At 21.9% G+C, this 19,474-nt stretch overlaps 4 protein-coding genes and 1 long non-coding RNA gene across 7 annotated transcripts; 2 read left to right on the top strand and 3 right to left on the bottom strand.

The window, feature by feature from the left end:
• Positions 1–411: 411 nt before the first annotated feature.
• On the bottom strand, positions 412–2,544 carry LOC724218 (metallophosphoesterase 1 homolog). 2 transcript variants are annotated; one of them, XM_006569931.3, is made up of 8 exons: positions 2,463–2,544; positions 2,170–2,317; positions 1,807–2,016; positions 1,533–1,695; positions 1,326–1,457; positions 1,099–1,233; positions 762–993; positions 412–674 (listed from the first exon to the last, which is right to left on the bottom strand). In XM_006569931.3, exons 2-8 carry the CDS (start codon positions 2,184–2,186, stop codon positions 505–507), a joined length of 1,059 nt encoding a protein of 352 aa, XP_006569994.1. In that variant the 5' UTR covers positions 2,187–2,317; positions 2,463–2,544; the 3' UTR covers positions 412–504. The 2 variants fall into 2 exon arrangements, with proteins under 2 accessions (XP_006569994.1, XP_016767945.1); XM_016912456.2 differs by lacking the exon at positions 2,170–2,317 and having other exon boundaries at positions 2,463–2,482.
• A 674-nt stretch (positions 2,545–3,218) lies between these two features.
• Positions 3,219–5,133, top strand: LOC724170 (DNA polymerase beta-like). The gene is made up of 6 exons (XM_006569933.3): positions 3,219–3,441; positions 3,791–3,990; positions 4,063–4,223; positions 4,283–4,574; positions 4,642–4,837; positions 4,903–5,133. The coding sequence occupies exons 1-6, from the start codon at positions 3,375–3,377 to the stop codon at positions 4,995–4,997; spliced, it is 1,011 nt and encodes a 336-aa protein (XP_006569996.2). The 5' UTR covers positions 3,219–3,374; the 3' UTR covers positions 4,998–5,133.
• LOC551314 (heparan-alpha-glucosaminide N-acetyltransferase) lies at positions 5,102–8,600 on the bottom strand. 2 transcript variants are annotated; one of them, XM_006569932.3, is made up of 12 exons: positions 8,500–8,600; positions 7,757–7,998; positions 7,551–7,675; positions 7,317–7,423; positions 7,135–7,244; positions 6,966–7,063; positions 6,788–6,895; positions 6,477–6,729; positions 6,104–6,386; positions 5,889–6,013; positions 5,634–5,817; positions 5,255–5,561 (listed from the first exon to the last, which is right to left on the bottom strand). In XM_006569932.3, the coding sequence occupies exons 2-12, from the start codon at positions 7,886–7,888 to the stop codon at positions 5,383–5,385; spliced, it is 1,704 nt and encodes a 567-aa protein (XP_006569995.1). In that variant the 5' UTR covers positions 7,889–7,998; positions 8,500–8,600; the 3' UTR covers positions 5,255–5,382. The 2 variants fall into 2 exon arrangements, with proteins under 2 accessions (XP_623715.2, XP_006569995.1); XM_623712.6 differs by lacking the exon at positions 8,500–8,600 and having other exon boundaries at positions 5,102–5,561; positions 6,104–6,401; positions 7,757–7,950.
• Positions 8,601–11,617: 3,017 nt separating this feature from the next.
• LOC411381 (caspase-3) lies at positions 11,618–17,660 on the top strand. Its single transcript, XM_394855.6, has 6 exons — positions 11,618–11,802; positions 14,609–14,724; positions 14,804–15,036; positions 15,565–15,743; positions 15,929–16,049; positions 16,171–17,660. Exons 1-6 carry the CDS (start codon positions 11,671–11,673, stop codon positions 16,410–16,412), a joined length of 1,023 nt encoding a protein of 340 aa, XP_394855.4. The 5' UTR covers positions 11,618–11,670; the 3' UTR covers positions 16,413–17,660.
• On the bottom strand, positions 11,974–14,429 carry LOC102656120. Its single transcript, XR_001703171.2, has 2 exons — positions 14,211–14,429; positions 11,974–12,317 (listed from the first exon to the last, which is right to left on the bottom strand). It is a non-coding gene; the product is annotated as an uncharacterized LOC102656120 (long non-coding RNA).
• Positions 17,661–19,474: the final 1,814 nt, after the last annotated feature.

Raw genomic sequence — 19,474 nt, 5'->3', positions numbered from 1 at the left:
GATAAATACATAGATTTATATTTTATATAGAAGTTATGTTATTAATTATAATTTAAATTCAATTTTATTAATATTAAAAAAATAATTAATATTTTATTCAAATTTATAATTTGTAAATAAAAATTATTATATTTAAACAAAAAATGAATAAATATGCACTGTATAAAAATTTTTAATAAAAATATTTTAAATAAAATTTTAAAATTAAATTAAATAAGTAATGAAATCATGAATTATTTATTTTTAAGTATTAAAAAAAATATTATTAATTGTTTAGAATGTTTTATAAATTATGTTATGATTGATAATAAATAAATTTTTCTTATTTCAGGCGTGAAATAAGAAATTTTATCATCACATTATCATCATATTATTCTATTAGAAACTTGATATAGATGGTAACAGAGTCACTTACATTGGACGGATCTTTATCTCATTTTTGATGTCAAATTATATTTTAGATTTTATGAAGTATTTGAATAATGTATTTTTGATTATATGCTGTTATATCGAAGACATACGATTATATGTATGACTCTTTGTACAATAATTAGAAATACACATGCAAATACTAAAGGCTAAAATAAATATCCCAACAAAAATATAAATCCATAGTTGAGGAAATCTTCCAGGGAGCCATAAAATTGTAAATTCTACTATCTTTTCTTGCGTATCTAAAAATATAAATCATAAAACATAATTGAGAAAAATATTATCATATGATTATAAAATAATTTCGTAAATGAGTATAATTTTTCTACCAATATAAGCAAGTCCATAACCCGTATGAGGAGTACCCATTCTATATGAACAAGTGGGTATTTGCAATTCATGAATATCACCTACATCCATTCTTAATTGATATAATGGTGTTTCATAGGGAGGTAAAACCCATATCTCACTTAATTGATCTGTCGCTGTATCTAAACTGATACGCATAGCCTTATGTTCATGTGCAGTAAAAATAATTTGGGGAGACAATTCTTTCAGTACCTAATATTGAAATATTAAAATATAATTATTAATAAGAGTAAAATATAATTATCATAAGAATTGAAAATATTATTATTTTTTAATAAATGCATAAATTTGACATACATTTTGAACGAAGGTACCAGGCATAAACAATAAAGGCATATGACTAAGTACAACATTTGTTGTATTTCGTTCTGCATAATCATTAAGAAAGGCATCTTTAGGTGCTTCTGGTATTGTATGAGTTAATCTATTTACCTAATAAAAAATATGCATATTACAATTCATCATAAAATCTGGAATATATTTGAAATATTTATATTTATATATTCATATATACTTTTTATTACCTTGAAAAATGTTACTGTTTTATAAACTAAAGTATCTGGTTGACTATATGCAAAATTAAATCTTTTGTGAATATTGGATGAAATTGTATCTTCTTCTCCCCCAATATCATTGTCTCCAGGTAGATAAATTTTCTAATAAAATAAAAGTTATTTTAATATGTTTTATATCATAAATAATATTATTATTAGATTATATATGATATATACCATTATATGATTAGGCATTTCAAATATGGAATCTAATCTTCTTTTATAAGCTTTAAAATTATCTGCATTGGCAATATGACCTTCATCCATGAGATCTCCCAGAAATATAACAACATGAGGATCAGAGTGATCTAATGCTTTGGAAAATGTTTTTTTTAAGTACCTGCAAATAACACACTGTGGAACAAAATGTCAATGTTTATATTTTATATGAAAAATCAAATTTATATATAAAAATTATAATTTTATATAACAAATTAATCATTATTCGTACTTGTCACTATCCCATCGTGCTATCCAAGAACCAAAGTAATTTTCATTTTTTTCTCCTAATATCTGAGGATCGGCAACAAATAGTACTTTGACACATTCTGAACATTCTCGTGTCGACCACTTTAACTTTTGTATATCATACACTGAAAATTCATTGTAAATTACAGCAGCCAGCACCAGAAAACCAATTGCAATCATCCTATTTTTCAATCTATATAATTTGTTAAATAAATTATTTCATTAAAATTTTTAAAATAAATCAAAAACATTAAAAATTATAATACACCATTTTATAATTCTAATAATTGGCAAGAAAATTAATTAAAAATAATGATTCAATAATTATATAATGATCACACTTCACCTATTTCGTCGTAACATTTTTAAGATTTCTAATGTTGTTTGATTACATTGGTAATTTTAAAATCGAAATAGATTAATTCATTTTTTATTCTATTCAAATATTTTTACTGTATTTCAAATTATAGAAAACATAACATGTTCTCGTTTATCTACAATACAATAATTTAATTAATTATAGATTATGCAATTATGAGAAGTAAATTTCTTAGTTTCATATTTGTAATTATCACGTTAAATAATATAAACAATTGTACAATAATCGAATATTCGATCTTGAAATTGATTTATCCTTACAAAAATTAAAATAATATACACGAATTTCGTTTGAATCATGCTTAGTTGAATAAAATCGATATTTACAAAACACTATGGTATCACAGAAGAGATATAAAATAGATCTAACATTCAATGCATTTTTTTGTCCTATGTTTTAAAGGCATTGAAATCTTTTTATTATTGCAGTGTCATTTTTAATGTTATTGAGAAAAAGATTGCAATATTGATAATGATTAAAATTGAAATTAAATTATAATATAATATTATTAATATAAAATTAATGAGAAATAGAAAATAAAGAAATAAGTCAAATATTCTGTTATAGAATTTAAATTCATTACCGCCGAACGGTATCAAACATTCTCGTTATATAGAGAGTATACTATGTTTTGTAAAATCAGTATTCAAAGATATCTTATAATGCCGACAATATAATATAAATTTTTAATAATATACATTTTTAAAAATTAAGACACATTGAAAAAAATAGGTTTTGGAAAAAATATAATTGAATTAATTTTGTATTTATATTATATTATATATAAGAACAAGTATAGATAAAGAAAACAAAAAATGAGATAAAATAAGAATTGACTATTAGTATCATCTTTTGGTTACTTTTAGAAGCATATTATATATTATGATTATATTATATATATTTGAAGAAATGTATTTCAAAGATGGCGCAAAAGATCAATTCTTATTCTAATTCTTATTCTCTCTGTTTTTCTTTTACTATTTTCTATCCTTTTTTATGTGTTTTATTTATAATATTCTGAAGATGGCGCTGATTTCTTAATTTTTATCCTATTTCCAGTTTTCCCATTATTTGCTGTTCTTGTCTCTCTCATGAATTGTTTCTATTTTGTATTCTTTTTTTATAAAATTAATCAGTGAAATTTAATAAATTGAATTCATATTATTCTTATCATGGGAAAACGAAAAGCCAGTGATAACGCAGGAAATCCGAATCAAGATTTATGTGATTTTTTGATAGGTGAATTATTTATTAAATATTTATTAAATTAAGATTATTAAGAAAAATTAGTAAAAAATTTTAAAAATTAATAGAGAATTTTAACCATTTAACAAAACTATATATATATATATATATATATATATATATATATATATATATATAAAATATTATTAATCTAATTACTTGTAATCTTAAATCTTTATGTCATAAAGTTATAAAGTTTGTAATTTTAAATATAATTTTTATTAATATTTATTAATATTTATGTTATGTTATAAAATTTTAAGTTAATTGAAACTTGAAGTATATATATTATTAATTAATTTCTTTTAGCAATTGATATAGAATTTATATAATGAAATTACAGAGCTAGCAAATTATGAACGAAATGTTAGCAAAAATATTTATAAATATAATGCCTATCGCAAAGCAGCTGGCACTTTAAGTGGATTAACAGAAAGAATAAAAAGTGGACAAGAGGCAAAAAAATTACCAGGAATAGGAGAAAAAATTGCTAAGAAAATTGATGAGTTTCTCAGTACTGGAAAATTACAAAAATTAGAAGATGTATTTATTTATTTTAATTACTTTTTATCCGAGTTTCTCTTATTAGTTTTTAAATTTATAATATTTTTTTAGATTAATAAAGATGAGAATAATATTGCAATAAATTTATTAACACGTGTATCTGGTATTGGACCTGCAAAAGCTAAAGAATTATTAGCTGCTGGTATTAAAACTTTAGATGATTTAAAAAAACACGAGGAAAAGCTTAATCATCATCAAAAAATTGGACTGAAGTATGTATATAATACAATAGGGAATAGATTAATTTTTATTATAATATAATTATTTTTAGATATTTTGAAGATTTTGAGAAAAGAATTCCCAGAAAGGAAATTGAGCAAATTGAAAAAATTATGAAAGATATTATTGCAGAGTTGAGTGAAAAATATATTATAATCATTTGTGGAAGTTATAGACGTGAAAAAGAAGATAGTGGAGATATTGATGTTTTATTAACATATCCTGCATATACATCTAAAGAAAAATTAAAGAAAGAAAACTCAGTCTTAAAAAATGTTATAAAATCTCTTGAAAAAAAAAAGTTAATTGTAGATACAATATCTCTTGGACCAACAAAATTTATGGTATATTTAATATTTATATGAAATATTTAATTAAATTTAGACAATATGTGAAAATCTTTAATTTTAGGGTGTTTGTAAAGTACCCGGCAAAAATAAAAAACCGTTTAGAAGACTTGATATTCGATTTGTACCATATGATCAATATTATTGTGCTGTACTTTATTTTACTGGAAGCGATCTTTTTAATAAGAGTATGAGAGCACATGCTTTGGAAAAAAATTATACTTTGAATGAATATACATTAAAACGACTTACATCTGAAGGTATAAAAAAATGTGATAAAAATTTTATATAAATATATATATATATATATATATATATGATGCAGGAACTCCAGGAGAGGCAGAAAAAATTACATGTGAAGAAGATATTTTTCGAATTTTAGAATTGCCATATAAGAAGCCAAAAGATCGTAATTCATAACAAGCAAGGATATATATATTTATTACATGTTAAGAATTTCTTATATACTATGTATGAAATGAATTTTATTTTTCCTTACTACTAAAATAATGAAAAAAATAAATATTTATTTATTATTTTTATTTATAAAATTAAATAACATTTTTAAAATTATTTAAAGCTAATATAATTATTTTCCTGCTCAATATTCGTTAACTAACATTAACAATGTCCTCAAATACAAACATATGCCATTTATTCCCTGTTTATAAACATTGTTTTTCTTTGTGTATAATAACGTTACCTTATGTTTTTTTTTTTTTCATATAATGTTAAATTGTAAGTAAGAAATGTTTAATTCGTATTAAGCCATAAATATATTTGTAACATTTTGATGCACATATTTTTAAACTGTTATGATGATATCTTTCCGATAAAGAAGATATGCTATTAATGTCCATAAACTTGTTGTCCATAAATTCATAGCAAGAAGAGATGCATGGGATGGAAAAGCAATATTCCATGACCATGGGAATAAACCTTTTGTTAAAATGTGACCCACATAAAGAAAAATTGGATTTATTCCTATAAAAAAATAATGAATATGTAATTTTATATGAAAAATATATTTGTATATATAATAATTTTTATATGTACCAGCATAAACGAATGGAGCTCCATTCCAAAATTGCTTATAATCAATAAGGACATATAAAAGTGCATACAATAAAAAGGCGAAACTGGAACAAATCAAAACATATGATAATGTCATCATCCTTTTACTAATTGGAATAATTCCTCCTTGAGTTTCGAAATTACATAAAATTCCAGCAATGATACCCTACAAAAATATGTTCTTTTTATCAAAAGAAAGTATTTTATATTTCAAAAAATTTATTTTTAATTTCTTACCGTAAATACTGTCCATAAAAACCATCTAATTACTCTAGAATTACATTGATAGTACAATAATAGAATTTTACCAGCATGAACTCCCAAATAGACAATAAATATAGCTGATATAGTGTTCATCAAACCTGTAAGTTAATTATAATCGTGTATTAATCAATATATAAAATAATATTTTGTATAATTGTATTTAATAATGTATATTTAATCGTTTTTACCTTCAGGATCATAACGTAAAATTTGACCATAAAGAAAATTTTCTGTATGATTGTATGTATGATTTCCAAAGATTAATCTATCTATATAACCAGCTGCACCTGCTGTACAATTTATATATTTTCCACGAAAATGATATTCTCCACCAGGACCAAAATAACCCTTTGGACAATTCGATATAGGAAGAAGAAAAGTAATCAAAGTATGTGTAGTCACAATGCCAGCCATAATCAACCATTGAGGCCAACTTTCTAAAATATCTCGAAACATAGCGAAACGACCAAACTGGTGTAAGATATCCTAATAAGTTATTTTTGATACTTATCAAATAAATATTGAAATTTTTTATAATAAAAAGGACTACAATACACTAACCTGAGAATGAGGTTTCATAAAAATCGTTTCTAATATGGCGCATACAAAATACGATACACCTAATAATTGAAGAACACCGGGAAAACGAAGATCGTGTAGAGATTCACTATCCTTTGAATTCAACATTAATCCAAGAAAAATCAATATTGCTGATCGTCGAAGACAGTATAAAGTTATTTTAATACGTGAAGTTGTCAAACGAAGTTCTGTGCGTTTTGAAACAGTTATCATTAGTCCCATAATCCATGCAAACCTACAAATTATTTATTACATTATTTAGAGCATTAATTATGATACAAACAATTCCTTACCAAGGAAGTACTAAATCAGCTATTGAAAGTCCAAACCATGCACTATGATTGAAAAAGATGTATTTTCCTCCTCCATTATTCACAAATATCATCAATAATATAGCAATTCTGTAATTATATAAATAATATGAATCTAAAATGACAACTATGAAGAAAATATGTAAGAATATAAAAATACCCTCTGAATGTGTCTACTGAATGTATTCTTGTGCTGAATTTTGTAGTTCTAACTACTAAATTTGTTGCATTTTCTGCTTCTTGAAGTCTATCTAAATCCTAAAATGAAATTGAATAAATGAAATGGAATTATAATAATATATATATTACTTAACATCAAAATATATTACATCATAAATATTATTAGGTGATAATTTTCCTTTTATTACTCGTATAATAACTTTAAATGTTGTCCATAAAATTGCTAATAAAACATATATTATAAAAGCTGCTAAAATTGCTGTAAAAGAAATAATCTATTAATATTATATAATTAATTTTAAATGCAATAATATACTAAAATACAACTTACGAAGATAGCTCTCCGTTGGTTCATGTAATACATAAATATTAGAACACAAAGAACCACTTGATATATTCCATCCATAACTACCATGTTCTTTGAAAGTATAAGTTGTACTACAAGATAAGAGATAAAAAAAATAATTTGATTAAATGAAGAAACAAATATATATTAAAAAAAATATATAATATAAAATGTAATATATATAATAAATATTATATATATTTAGAAAAAGATACTTACTGACAATATTCATAAACTTTGTCAGTTTCAATAGATTGATAATATATATGTAATGGATATTTTGTGCTTATTTTTAAAGTTGTATTACTATGTGGTTCTAAAGTGGCTATTGGAATACCATTTCCCTATAAATCAATAATTATAATGAAATCTAAATATGTTTATTTATATAAAATATATAAATTAATTTAAAAAAAAATACATACTGTATAAGCTTCCCATGCTATTGCATAAAATATAACAGGATTAAGATATAAATTTAAAATACTGAAATAAGCTTGATCTATACCAAGTGAAGTATTTGAATTTAAATAAGGATTTAGGGTTGAGTTTATCATTTTGAAAAATATATTCTAAAATTTGAATTTATTTAGAATAATTACATTTGTACGAGAAATTATATTTTTACAAATTTTCTCTTAATTTATCCCATAAAATAGAATCATAACTGAAATTAAATATACAATATTAAAATAAATATATTATATTATAATTATTTTTATTATATTTATATTATTTTCATTATAAAATATAAAAAAATATAAAAATTTTTGGAATATATACTTATATATTTTGATTCATATAGTTCTTCGAAATAATCCATACACAAATTATTATTTTGACATAAATTGAAAATGCATTTTAACTAAATGCGCAATTTTTTTTTTTGCAAAGATTGAAGTAGTGAAAGAAATATGAAAAAGAATATATGATCAATTAAACTTCATCACTTTTTAAATAAAAAAATTATCTAAATAAATTATTATGTAAAGAAATGACAGTCAATTGAAAGACTTGATCAAATATTAAAGAATATTTAAATATAATGTAATTAACAAAAACAATCACAAAACATATTAAACTGCGAATGAAACTTTTTGCTTCAAAAAACCAACTATGACACTTAAAGATTAAAAAAATAATTAATCTATCGAATTATTATATTTACATAATTTCGTTATTAAAGAAACAAAAACTGTTGAATGTCGCTTCGTTGATACAATATTGATGAACACAGGAAAATATGGCGGAAATCTCTTATTTTTATTAGTGTGGGTAAAAATATATATAAATATAAGTAAAATTATATGACAAAGTCCATATTGTCATCTAATGTTTTATTATATATATTGAATATTTTATATTTATAATTGATATTTTAGTATTAATTTCAATTGAATTTAATTTGAAATATTAAATATTTTGAATTTTTTTATAAATTTTGAAGAATAGAATCAGCAATTTTTAAAAATTAATAACTGGAAATAATTGATTCAAAAATTATATATCTATGAAACTTTTGTATTTTTTTTTCATACTGTTGAGTTTTTATCCTTCAGTTTAATTAGATAATACATTAATGCGCCAAATTTAAATTACTTTTTAATTGCTTTATATTAGTAAAACTGAAGCAATGTAATGATAATTTGAATCGCATTGAAAAATAAGTTTTTAAACGATAAAATTTAAAAATAATCAATTCCGTTATTTCAATAAATTTTTAAATTTATTCAATTTTATTTTTCAATAAATAAATTAAGATAAATTAGAATAATAATATCAAATTATTCACTATATATTTAGAAACAAAATAATAACTTATTTTTTTCAGAAAAAATTAATATTAAAATTATAATAATTTAAAATTTTTTAAATAATTGGAAATTTCTTTGACAATAGAATAAAAAATATAATATATAATAAATATATAATATAAAAATATAAAATAATATATATAATATAAAATATAAAATAATTTTATTTAAATAATATGCATTTTGAAATATAAAAATACATTATAAATACTTTATATTTTAGAATGCATAATTAATAAAAAAAATTAATATTAATATTATATAAATTTTATTTTATAATTTATAATTTTATAATATGATATATATTAATAATATATCATTAATATTAATATTAATAATAATATATAAATTATATTGATAACATATAAAATATATATAAATATAAAACAATACAATATAAATGAAACAAAAAATCAAACAATCATGAACAATATGAGATATACTTTCATTATTAATTTATATTACATATAATATATTAACAATACTGTTTATCGATAATTCTGATTTCCTAATTAATAAAGTTGCAAACTTTAATTTATTTTTAATTATTTTTATTTAATTTATCTTTTTCTAATTTATATACAAAATATTTATTTAATGCAATTTGATTCTATTCTACATTTAATCTTATTTAATAAATTATTATTAATAAATGATTATATTTTAAGATTAATTTATAATGAACATTCATGATTAATATATATATATATTAATATATATATATATATATATATATATATATATATATATATAAGAATTTTAAAAATATAGCAATAATATTTAATTAATATAATAAATTTCCTAAATAACTTCAATATTTTTCTTTATAAAAATTTCTATTTCGTCTTTATTAACAAAAAACATTGGCCAATCATATGATTGCCAGAATGCATAGAATGGTTGTAGAGTGCAAAGTGAGCTGGAAAATTCAGTATTAAGTTCGCTGAAAAAGTAACTAGTTAAAATTTTGAATAAAGTTACTTTAAAGTTACTATTTTAAAATAACTAAATTTTTAAAATAATTTTATTTAAAATGCTTTAATAATAATTATTCGTAGTTATTATAATTGATGTAACATCGGTTGATTAAATTGGTAAAAAATTAATGCTTTGAATAAATTATTGAAGTAACTTTTCTTAATTTCAACCATTCAAATTTTATCCAATTGCGATGCAACGATAATTGGATATGCATCATCGTATTTAAGCAAACAAGTCCAAACAATATGTGTCGAAAAAATTACAATAAGCATGAATACAATGAAGTAAGTTTGAATACAATGAATATTTTTTTAACGAAAAACAATTATATTGATTTATAGTTTATTCGAATAATAAACAAATTAATTAATTGCTTCGTGTGATGAATATTATTTATATTCATCATTCAAAATGAATAAAATAAAATTATGGTATAAAATTTTAACAAAATTTTTGTTAATTAAATTAAATTTTTATTTTATTAAAATATTTTGAATAATAATACGATAAATGATAAATTACAATCTATATTAAATTCTATCTATATTAAAAACAATACATCAATCCAATTACTTATCTGAAAATTGTATATATTAAATATTTATATATATATATATAATTAATTTCAATATTTTATGATAATGCTTAAAAAGACAGTACTTACGTACTATTATTATTTTCAAAATTGTTCAGAAAGAATTAATGAAATACACTATTTTTTGTCCATAATTGTAAAAATTGGGATATTATTGACAAGTTGCAACGATTGTTTACAAATATGCGGCCATGAAAAATAATAATCAAAATCAAAAAGATAAATGACTTTACAAGATTAAATATCAAATACGAAAAAAAATTGATTAGAGAAAAAAATCTTAAAATTGCAGACTATGAGAAAATAAATTCTGAAAAAGATAAATGAGAAATCAATAATATATAATAATATAATAATAATAATATATAATAATCAAGTATAATAATCAAATAAAATTCCACTTTACGTATTCTGAAATAAAATTTTCTTTTTTATTGATTATTTTTTTTTTTACGTTTAAAAAAATACGAAAGAAATTTCAAATTTTGATTAATTATATTCGAGTAATTATATTTCAATATTCAGATTAAATCTCAATTACTATATTAATTTCGAGAATTTTTTCTTAAGAAATTGATTGATTTAACTTATTTCAATCGATTTTTACAAAATGAAGAAACAAATAATTATAAAAATATTCTAAAATAAAATAAAAATTGAAAGCTAAATTGAAAAATATTGTGGAAGAAAAACAATGCATAAGGATATATACATATATATATATATATATATATACATATACTTTGTTTTAATACATGTAATATATATATAATGTATATGTATATAATATATATATATATATATTATATATTTATATATGTATAATATATAAATCCAATATATATATATATAATCTGATTGATCATAGCGATAGTGAGTGATAATGATGATAAGCTATAATTCTTCACTTATATAAAGTATAAATATACAGCAAGTTCAAGACTACATCATGTTAATTCTATTTTACCTGATCACTCGTTCCACTATCTATTTTTGGAATTATTTATTTAACAGAATGGATAAAATCGACGATGCAGATAATCAGTCAAGTTTGAAGGAATCGAATGAATCCATTAACGAGGTAAATGTTGCATTAAATTGAAGTTTCACACACGTTTTCCATCTTGCTTTGTGTAAAAAATATATGTATGAAATCGTGCATATTTGAAAAAAGTGATCTCTGTATTAATGTTTAAACAAACACTTATTACTGTTGCTTCATTCGTATTGTCGATCATTTGTTCAATATGCATTTTTTTTTTTTTATTTAGTGAAAAACACTATCTTCGAAATCGCTATCGTATGATTATAATAATGATAAACTATGAGAAACAGCCGATAATTTGAAGCTGAATAGATATACTTCATATGAGACAATAATTTATATTTTTTTCAAATTCTTATGTTTTATTTCGAAGCTTTTATTCTGTCTTTCAGTATGGGAATGCATGTGTACGTAAAATGTTATTCATAATCACGTTTTATAAATTTTTCATTGAGATTTATATATTCATAGAATATTATTAAGAATACAAACACGTGTTCACGTGTATTTTCGCCTAATTTTCATTATCCGTGATGGGAGTATCAAAGCTTCTGAAATGCAAAAAGATTTAGAATCAATTGAGTTAATAACTTATTCTTCTGTTTGTATAGCAAGTTGATATAACCTTACATTTTATCAAATTATGTATAATTAATATGTTATAATTAATATTCAAAAGTTTAACTTTATTAATTCGGAAGAAAAGAATCTAATAAAAATTTAATTCGAATATTTTCATATCGGAATAGAATTAGAATATTATAAATTCATAATAGAATAAAATATACATGCACGTATATCGTTCTTCGTATTCTTTATTGCTTACATTTTTGTCATCGTCAATTAGTTTTCTGTAACCTTAAAGTGAATCATGTTTTCTTTGTGAAAATTGTAGCATTCAGTATCTAGATAAATGAACGAATTGAAAATACAAAAACAAAGAGAAATCACATTGATTGAATTTGAAAATGAATAAAAATTTATTGATCGAATTGAAAAATCATTCGAACGTATTAAAAAATATAATTGCAAAAAAAAAATATACATAATTTATTTCTAAACCTAGAGATTTAAACTTTAGAGAATTTGATAAATGTTATTAAATAAATTGCTATTTAATAAATTTATTATAAATATCTTTTGTTTGTGAAAGTAACGAAAACGACGAACTGATAATTGCGAAATACATAAATCCTATTATTTTCTCTTTTGTTTGTTTGGATCGAAAGTGACTTATTCTTTGTTATTCTTATCAAAGATGAGAGAAAATAAATTGATAATAAGTAAACATTAATTAAATTTTAATCAGAAATTAATAGATACATTCTATTGTATATTAAATGATGAAACTTATCATTATTCACATATATGTATATATATTATTAATACTTAAGATAATTGATTTAAGATAGTCAATAAAAAAATGAACTTAATAACGATTAATTTTTCCTCCTTTCTTTAAAGGTTATAAAAATTATCATTTTGAATAATTTTTTTTCTTGTACATACGATACAGATCAATTTTAGTTTTCGAGTTTATTTATTCACTATTTTAACACACGATAGAATTGCCATTTATCCTATCCTTTAGCTAAAAATAATTGTATATATATATATTAAGTTCAGCGTAATTGGATTAATTAAATAAGTCGAGTAAATGACGAAATTTCAAATCAAAATTTAGCTCGATCATTGATCGTTCGAAGAAGTGTACTTTTTAATTTAAAATATATTCTTTAATGAAAAGTTAAATTAATCGTTCAAATTACGATCTTATAGAACATTTTCAATCGCGATAATTTTGAAATTTTAATTGTTTTGATTGTCTTCGATTCTTCACATTATATCGAAATTAGAAAACGAGATATATGAAAAATCGAACAAAAAACAATGCAACGGCCATTGCAAAAATCCGTATTATCATTATCGTTTTTGTTCGATAACGTGTTCGTTTTATCTAAAACTATCAAGATTTGAAAAAAAAAAAAAAAAAGAAAAAGATGACGTGTCAGCGAACGATAGGTTACGAATCGATATTAGATATTATATGATACTATAAATTGAGATAATTTTAACGCGATACATAATATTTAACGAACATGTCATTATTACATTCTTTTATTTTCTTTTATTTTTTCAACTATTGAATTATCGATCAATTTCAAGCATTCCTTTAGCCTTACGATCATTGAATCACATTTGGATGGCTTCGTCATCCATAACCTTCTAAACTTAACCTAAATTTCTACTGTCGCTTTTAAATTTTCTTCTCATAAATCATACTTTTTTCTCTTTAAATTTAATTAAACATTCGATTCGTCAATATATAACTTATATATATATGATCTCTTATTCATATAAAATGCAAGAGATATTATAAATAAATTCACGCGATTAGTTAATTGAAGAATGAAAGAATTAATAAAAAAGTATTCTTTTCTTACCTCGTTTTCGATCTTTTTGAAAATCTTGAGAAACAAATTTTACAATTTTTTTAAATGACAATCCATTTAAGATTTTCAATGGAGAATATATGGAACGAAGACAAGCGAGTGCACCATTTGCACATGCATATTATTGCATTGCATCAGAAATGAAAGATAATTAAATTGTGAATCAAATTAAAATTTATGAAAGAAATGGTCATTTGGAGATGATGGATATTTTTAATAGTTAATTTTTAATTAATTGAATATTACATACGAAACAATTTTTATACATCAAATATCAAATATGCACATAATTGATTTATTATATTATTATAAAATACTGTTATTAACATAACAATTGTGATACAATTTATATGTTGACATCATTAAATTGAAATAAAAAATATTTGCAGGTCTTTTCCAAATCGACAAATTTCAGTGAAAATTCCGATGTAAACAGTATGACGGATGCCGAGATGAAAATATTAGGATTTAAATCAAGAATTTGCCGACAACATGCACAGAAGAAGTAAATTTAAATTTAAATTTCTTTTTTTTTTTTGCATATCAATTGATTAATTACAGCGAAACGTTGATTTCCATTACAGATTCGCCAAATTCGTTACGCCAAAAGATTCCCCTATTTACTCGATGACGCAGAAAAAGCGTGGCAAATGCGTGATATTCAACCACGAGAAGTTCGAAAATAACAGAGAATCACAACGAAACGGGACGAACTACGACGAGAAAGCGATAAATGAAACCTTTTCTACTCTTGGTTTCGAAGTGAAGATCTATAAGGATTTGAAGTTCAACAAAATTATAGAAGTCATTACGAGTTGTACGTAATAAACAGATTTGTATATATTTATTCATTACACTTTCTGATTCTGTTTACGAAATAACGATAAAAATCGAATTAGGAAAAAATCGGACTCGGAAACGTGGATATTTTTAGAATGGTGTGGGATAAAAATTTCAATCTTAACGCTGCTTCTTCAAAACTTCTTTTTGAAAAAGAATTTAAACGATTTTATCGATGAGTTTCATAATCAAAGAAAATCTTTTATCGATGAAGGTTATAGTTTGTTTATTGTTGAATATATTCGAAGGAAAAAGTGTATATTCAAATTTCTTCGAATGAACGAGTTTTCTCATTTAATTATTGTTAAAAAATTATCGTAAATCATTTAATTATCGTTAATTATCATTAAAATTTCGACAAAAATGAAATAAGATTGGAATCTTATAATCTCATGATAATAGATAGATGGTTCGCTCTTGACTGATTCAATTGCGAACTTTTGACGAATAAATATAATTTTTTCTTCGATATAAGATAGAAATAATAATATAGATTATTTTTCAGTGCAAAATGAAAATCACGATGATTGCGACTGCATATGTTTCTTTATACTAACTCATGGTAAAATCGGTGATAATGTATCTGCGTACGATATATCTTACCCGGTACAGATGATCTGGCAACCATTCAATTCGGATAACTGCATATCATTGGCTGGTAAACCAAAACTATTTTTTATACAGGTAAAAATATTGCAAAAATCGTGTGAATACTTATTCATATTAACATGTTATTTTTGATATAATAATGTATAATTATTTACTTTTAATTATTTACTTTAATTATTTACATTTATTTAATTAAATATCTTTGTCTTTTCTTACAAGAATCGATTATTGTTTCTTATTTCTATTTTTTCTTTTATCAGGCTTGTAGAGGTGTAACCAGCGATTCAGGTATTCAGGGTAGATCTGGTATAGATTCAGATGAAATGACTTATGTACTTCCTATGACTGCAGATTTTTTATACGCTTATAGCACCATGGAAGGTATTTCCTTTTATTTATTTATTTTTTTTGAAATAAATAGAAAATTTTTATAAATAGAAAAAGATGTTTTTTTTTATCTGGAATGAATTTTTATTAGTAAAGATATTTATTCCATTTGCAGGTTGTTATTCGTTTCGTGATACGAATAAAGGTTCGTGGTATATTCAAACTTTGTGCAAAGTTATTAATGAGCATTGGAAGAATTACGACATGTTGAAAATGTTAACGATAACATTACGAAAAGTTGCTACGGAATATTCATCTCAACATGATGAAATGGATAAAGACAAGAAGAAGCAAATGCCTACTTTCACTTCAACATTGACTAGAGATCTATATTTTAATTCGGAATTCATGGAATAGTAACGATTTAACGAATTGAGAATTTTAGAAGAAAATCCATTATTACTGTTCTAATCATTAGATGAGATAAAAGGAAAACAAAAAAAATTATAAGACAAAATTAAAAGTATCTATCATGATCATTTTGATTTTTATAAACTATAGTAACGATTCATCGTATCGTTACAATTATTAGCTAGGTTAGAATATTATCGCTCAATGTTTAAAGAAAACTGGTTAAAATTATTACTATAGATCTTTTTAAAAATATTAATTAATTTACGTTAATTACAAATTGATAAATGCAATAGATGAATTAATGGAAAAAAAAAAAATGGATTGATGGGATTTAGGCAAGTATTGGGGGAAATAACCTTGAACAATTAATAATTATGAATAGATTTTATTCTTGATAAGCGAGCAAATGTGCGTGAATAACTTAATTATCTCGTCTAGATTTACGATTTTTAACTAGCTAATTTTGTTTTATTAAGCCATTAACTTTATTATAAAAGAGAATTCATTGTTTCAACGAATGAAGCTTGTCACAGGAAGTTTGCTACTAAATTACCATAAATGAGTAATATTTACTATTTTATTCAAAAAGTTGATGGAATTACGTTAAAATTACAGCAAAATTCAATTCTCTCTCAAATAAATAGTATCTTCTTCGAAGTAATCTTGTTTCGAACGTATATACTCGTCCAGTGGTATTTTTATCTTCTCGTGAAACTTTGTTCAGGGTTCTCATTGATTTATACGTTCAATGTTTTTTACATACCTTTTATAAATAGTCATTGATTTTATAACTTTCGTTACATTTGTTTTTGGCTATCATTTCATTTTTTTTTAATCGAGTTTTATGAAGAAATTTCTTATTAATGAATTGTTTAATGCTAAAAAATGATAAAAAAAAAAAAAAAAATTCAAAAATCGTGACAAGCGAAAGAAACATAAGCAAACTAATTTATAATTAAAAAAATAAATTGCATTCCTTAGAATAGATAGACAGACAATTAAGGTGACAATAAAATAATTATTCTTTTTGAATAAAGAAAGTACAATTCTAAACATTTGAAATAATAAATAATAGTATTCATTGAATAATATTTGATGGTGACATTTGGTGAAGGGCTTAAATAATATGATATAATATAGACTATAAATTAAGAAATTAGCTAATGACTGATGAAAAATTAGCATTGACTGATATTTTAATATTACAAATCTATAGCATATTATTGTACAAAATTTTGAATGATAAAAAAATCTTATTGTATCATATAATTACACAATTTACTTTCAAAAAGTCACTGGTAGAAATTAATACAATTATATTAGTTTATATATATTAGTTTATTTCTAAATAGTCAATATTCTTTCTCTCTAATTTTTCTTTTTGTCATTTCACATAAAGTAACTTCACATATAATACTGCCTTGAAAAAGAACAAAAAAAAAGAATTACTTTTTTGATTAGAATTGTGTTATTTTACTAAAATATTTTTTCTTTACATTTTAAATACTGTTTATATTGTATAACTGAACCTCTTTATAAATGAATTCCAATATGAGTAGAAAAATTAATATTTCTAAAATTAACAGATAATATATCTTAAAATTAAGGAATCTAAATTTATATGATCTCATATCTTTTATAAACAATTAAATTAAATACGCATATTAACTTAAATATATAATTATAATTATATATTATATTTATATATAATATATATTATAATTATATATTTAATATATAATTATAATTTTCTTACAATTATATTCAATTATTTTATTTATGAAAGATCTCATCATTTTATAAATTTTGTAAATTTCTTTATAAATAAATTAAATAAAGAAGAGTGTTCAGAGAAATAAGAACAACTTTTTTTTCCTATAATGCGAAATATTACGTATTATTTATTAGTTTATTTGAAAAATAACTTACAAAATTAATTTCCAATATTATTATATAATTATTTATCTGAAGTTTTCTTCTTCAATGAAGAAGAATTCCTCTTGATTCACGATTTTTATTATGTTCTATTTTTTCATTTTTTTTCATTCAATAATTTTTTCTTGAGCACTTATCCCTGCTCGATATTTAATCTCTCTCATCGATATTTAATCGACTCTTCAATCCGAATACTTTGAAATGAAAAAAATTCGTTAACTTTAAATGAGAAATATTCTGTCATCAATTATAGGTTGATGAAAAAAAATTCGTTTTGTGGATTTATTTTAAAATGAAATTTTGATTCAAAATTCTAGGACCATTTTCAAAAATTTTTTTTTTCGAATTGAACTATGGTTTCGAACGAAACTGATAAGATATGTTAAATTTATGATATTAAAAACGAAAACAAATTAAGTTTATATATGAAAAAATTTTTTTCTATAAACAAATAAATTTTATTGATACAAAAAAAAATTACGGTTTAAAATTCCATAATCATGAAACTTACCTTATGACAAGATATATGAACAATTTTGTAATATAATTTCAATTTACATTTTCTTTTAAAACTTGGTTATCTGGAATTATCTATTAAAATTTCCGTTTCATGTTTCCAAGGTTATTCTTATAATATAAATGATCCTTACAAGTGAATCTGATTAAAATCTCTTTCGTAAATGATGAAAATTGATTCGATACGAACACAATGTAATCACTATAATTAAAATTGTCATTCTTATTCGAAAAGTGTTTAACAAAAAATGTTATTCTCTTAAACTCTTTCTAAAAATTTTCTAAATTAATAGTTTTTTATTGAAAATACTTTTTAATTAATTACTTTTTTTTATATGAAACTATGTATTTTCTTTTTTATATTCATGATTTTCAAAATACTTTTTTGTATATTTTGCTATGCTAGTAATAAGTAGCTTAATAATAATAAGAAGCTTCGAGTGTCCAAATGAGAGATGGCGTTAATCGAAAATTTTCAATCGCACTCTAACTTATCAACAAAATGAATTTCAGATTGTCAGTTTATTGTTCAAAGTCTATTGTTTACGATCAAAGAGTAAGAAGTAAGTGAAGTACATACATATATTTTATATACATTTTATATTTTTATATTT

Source organism: Apis mellifera, linkage group LG5 (assembly GCF_003254395.2).
Source record: "Apis mellifera strain DH4 linkage group LG5, Amel_HAv3.1, whole genome shotgun sequence".
Taxonomy (NCBI): Eukaryota; Metazoa; Arthropoda; class Insecta; order Hymenoptera; family Apidae; genus Apis; species Apis mellifera.
The sequence above is the reverse complement of the archived record's forward strand: the minus strand, read 5'-3'. Positions and strand labels throughout refer to the sequence as shown.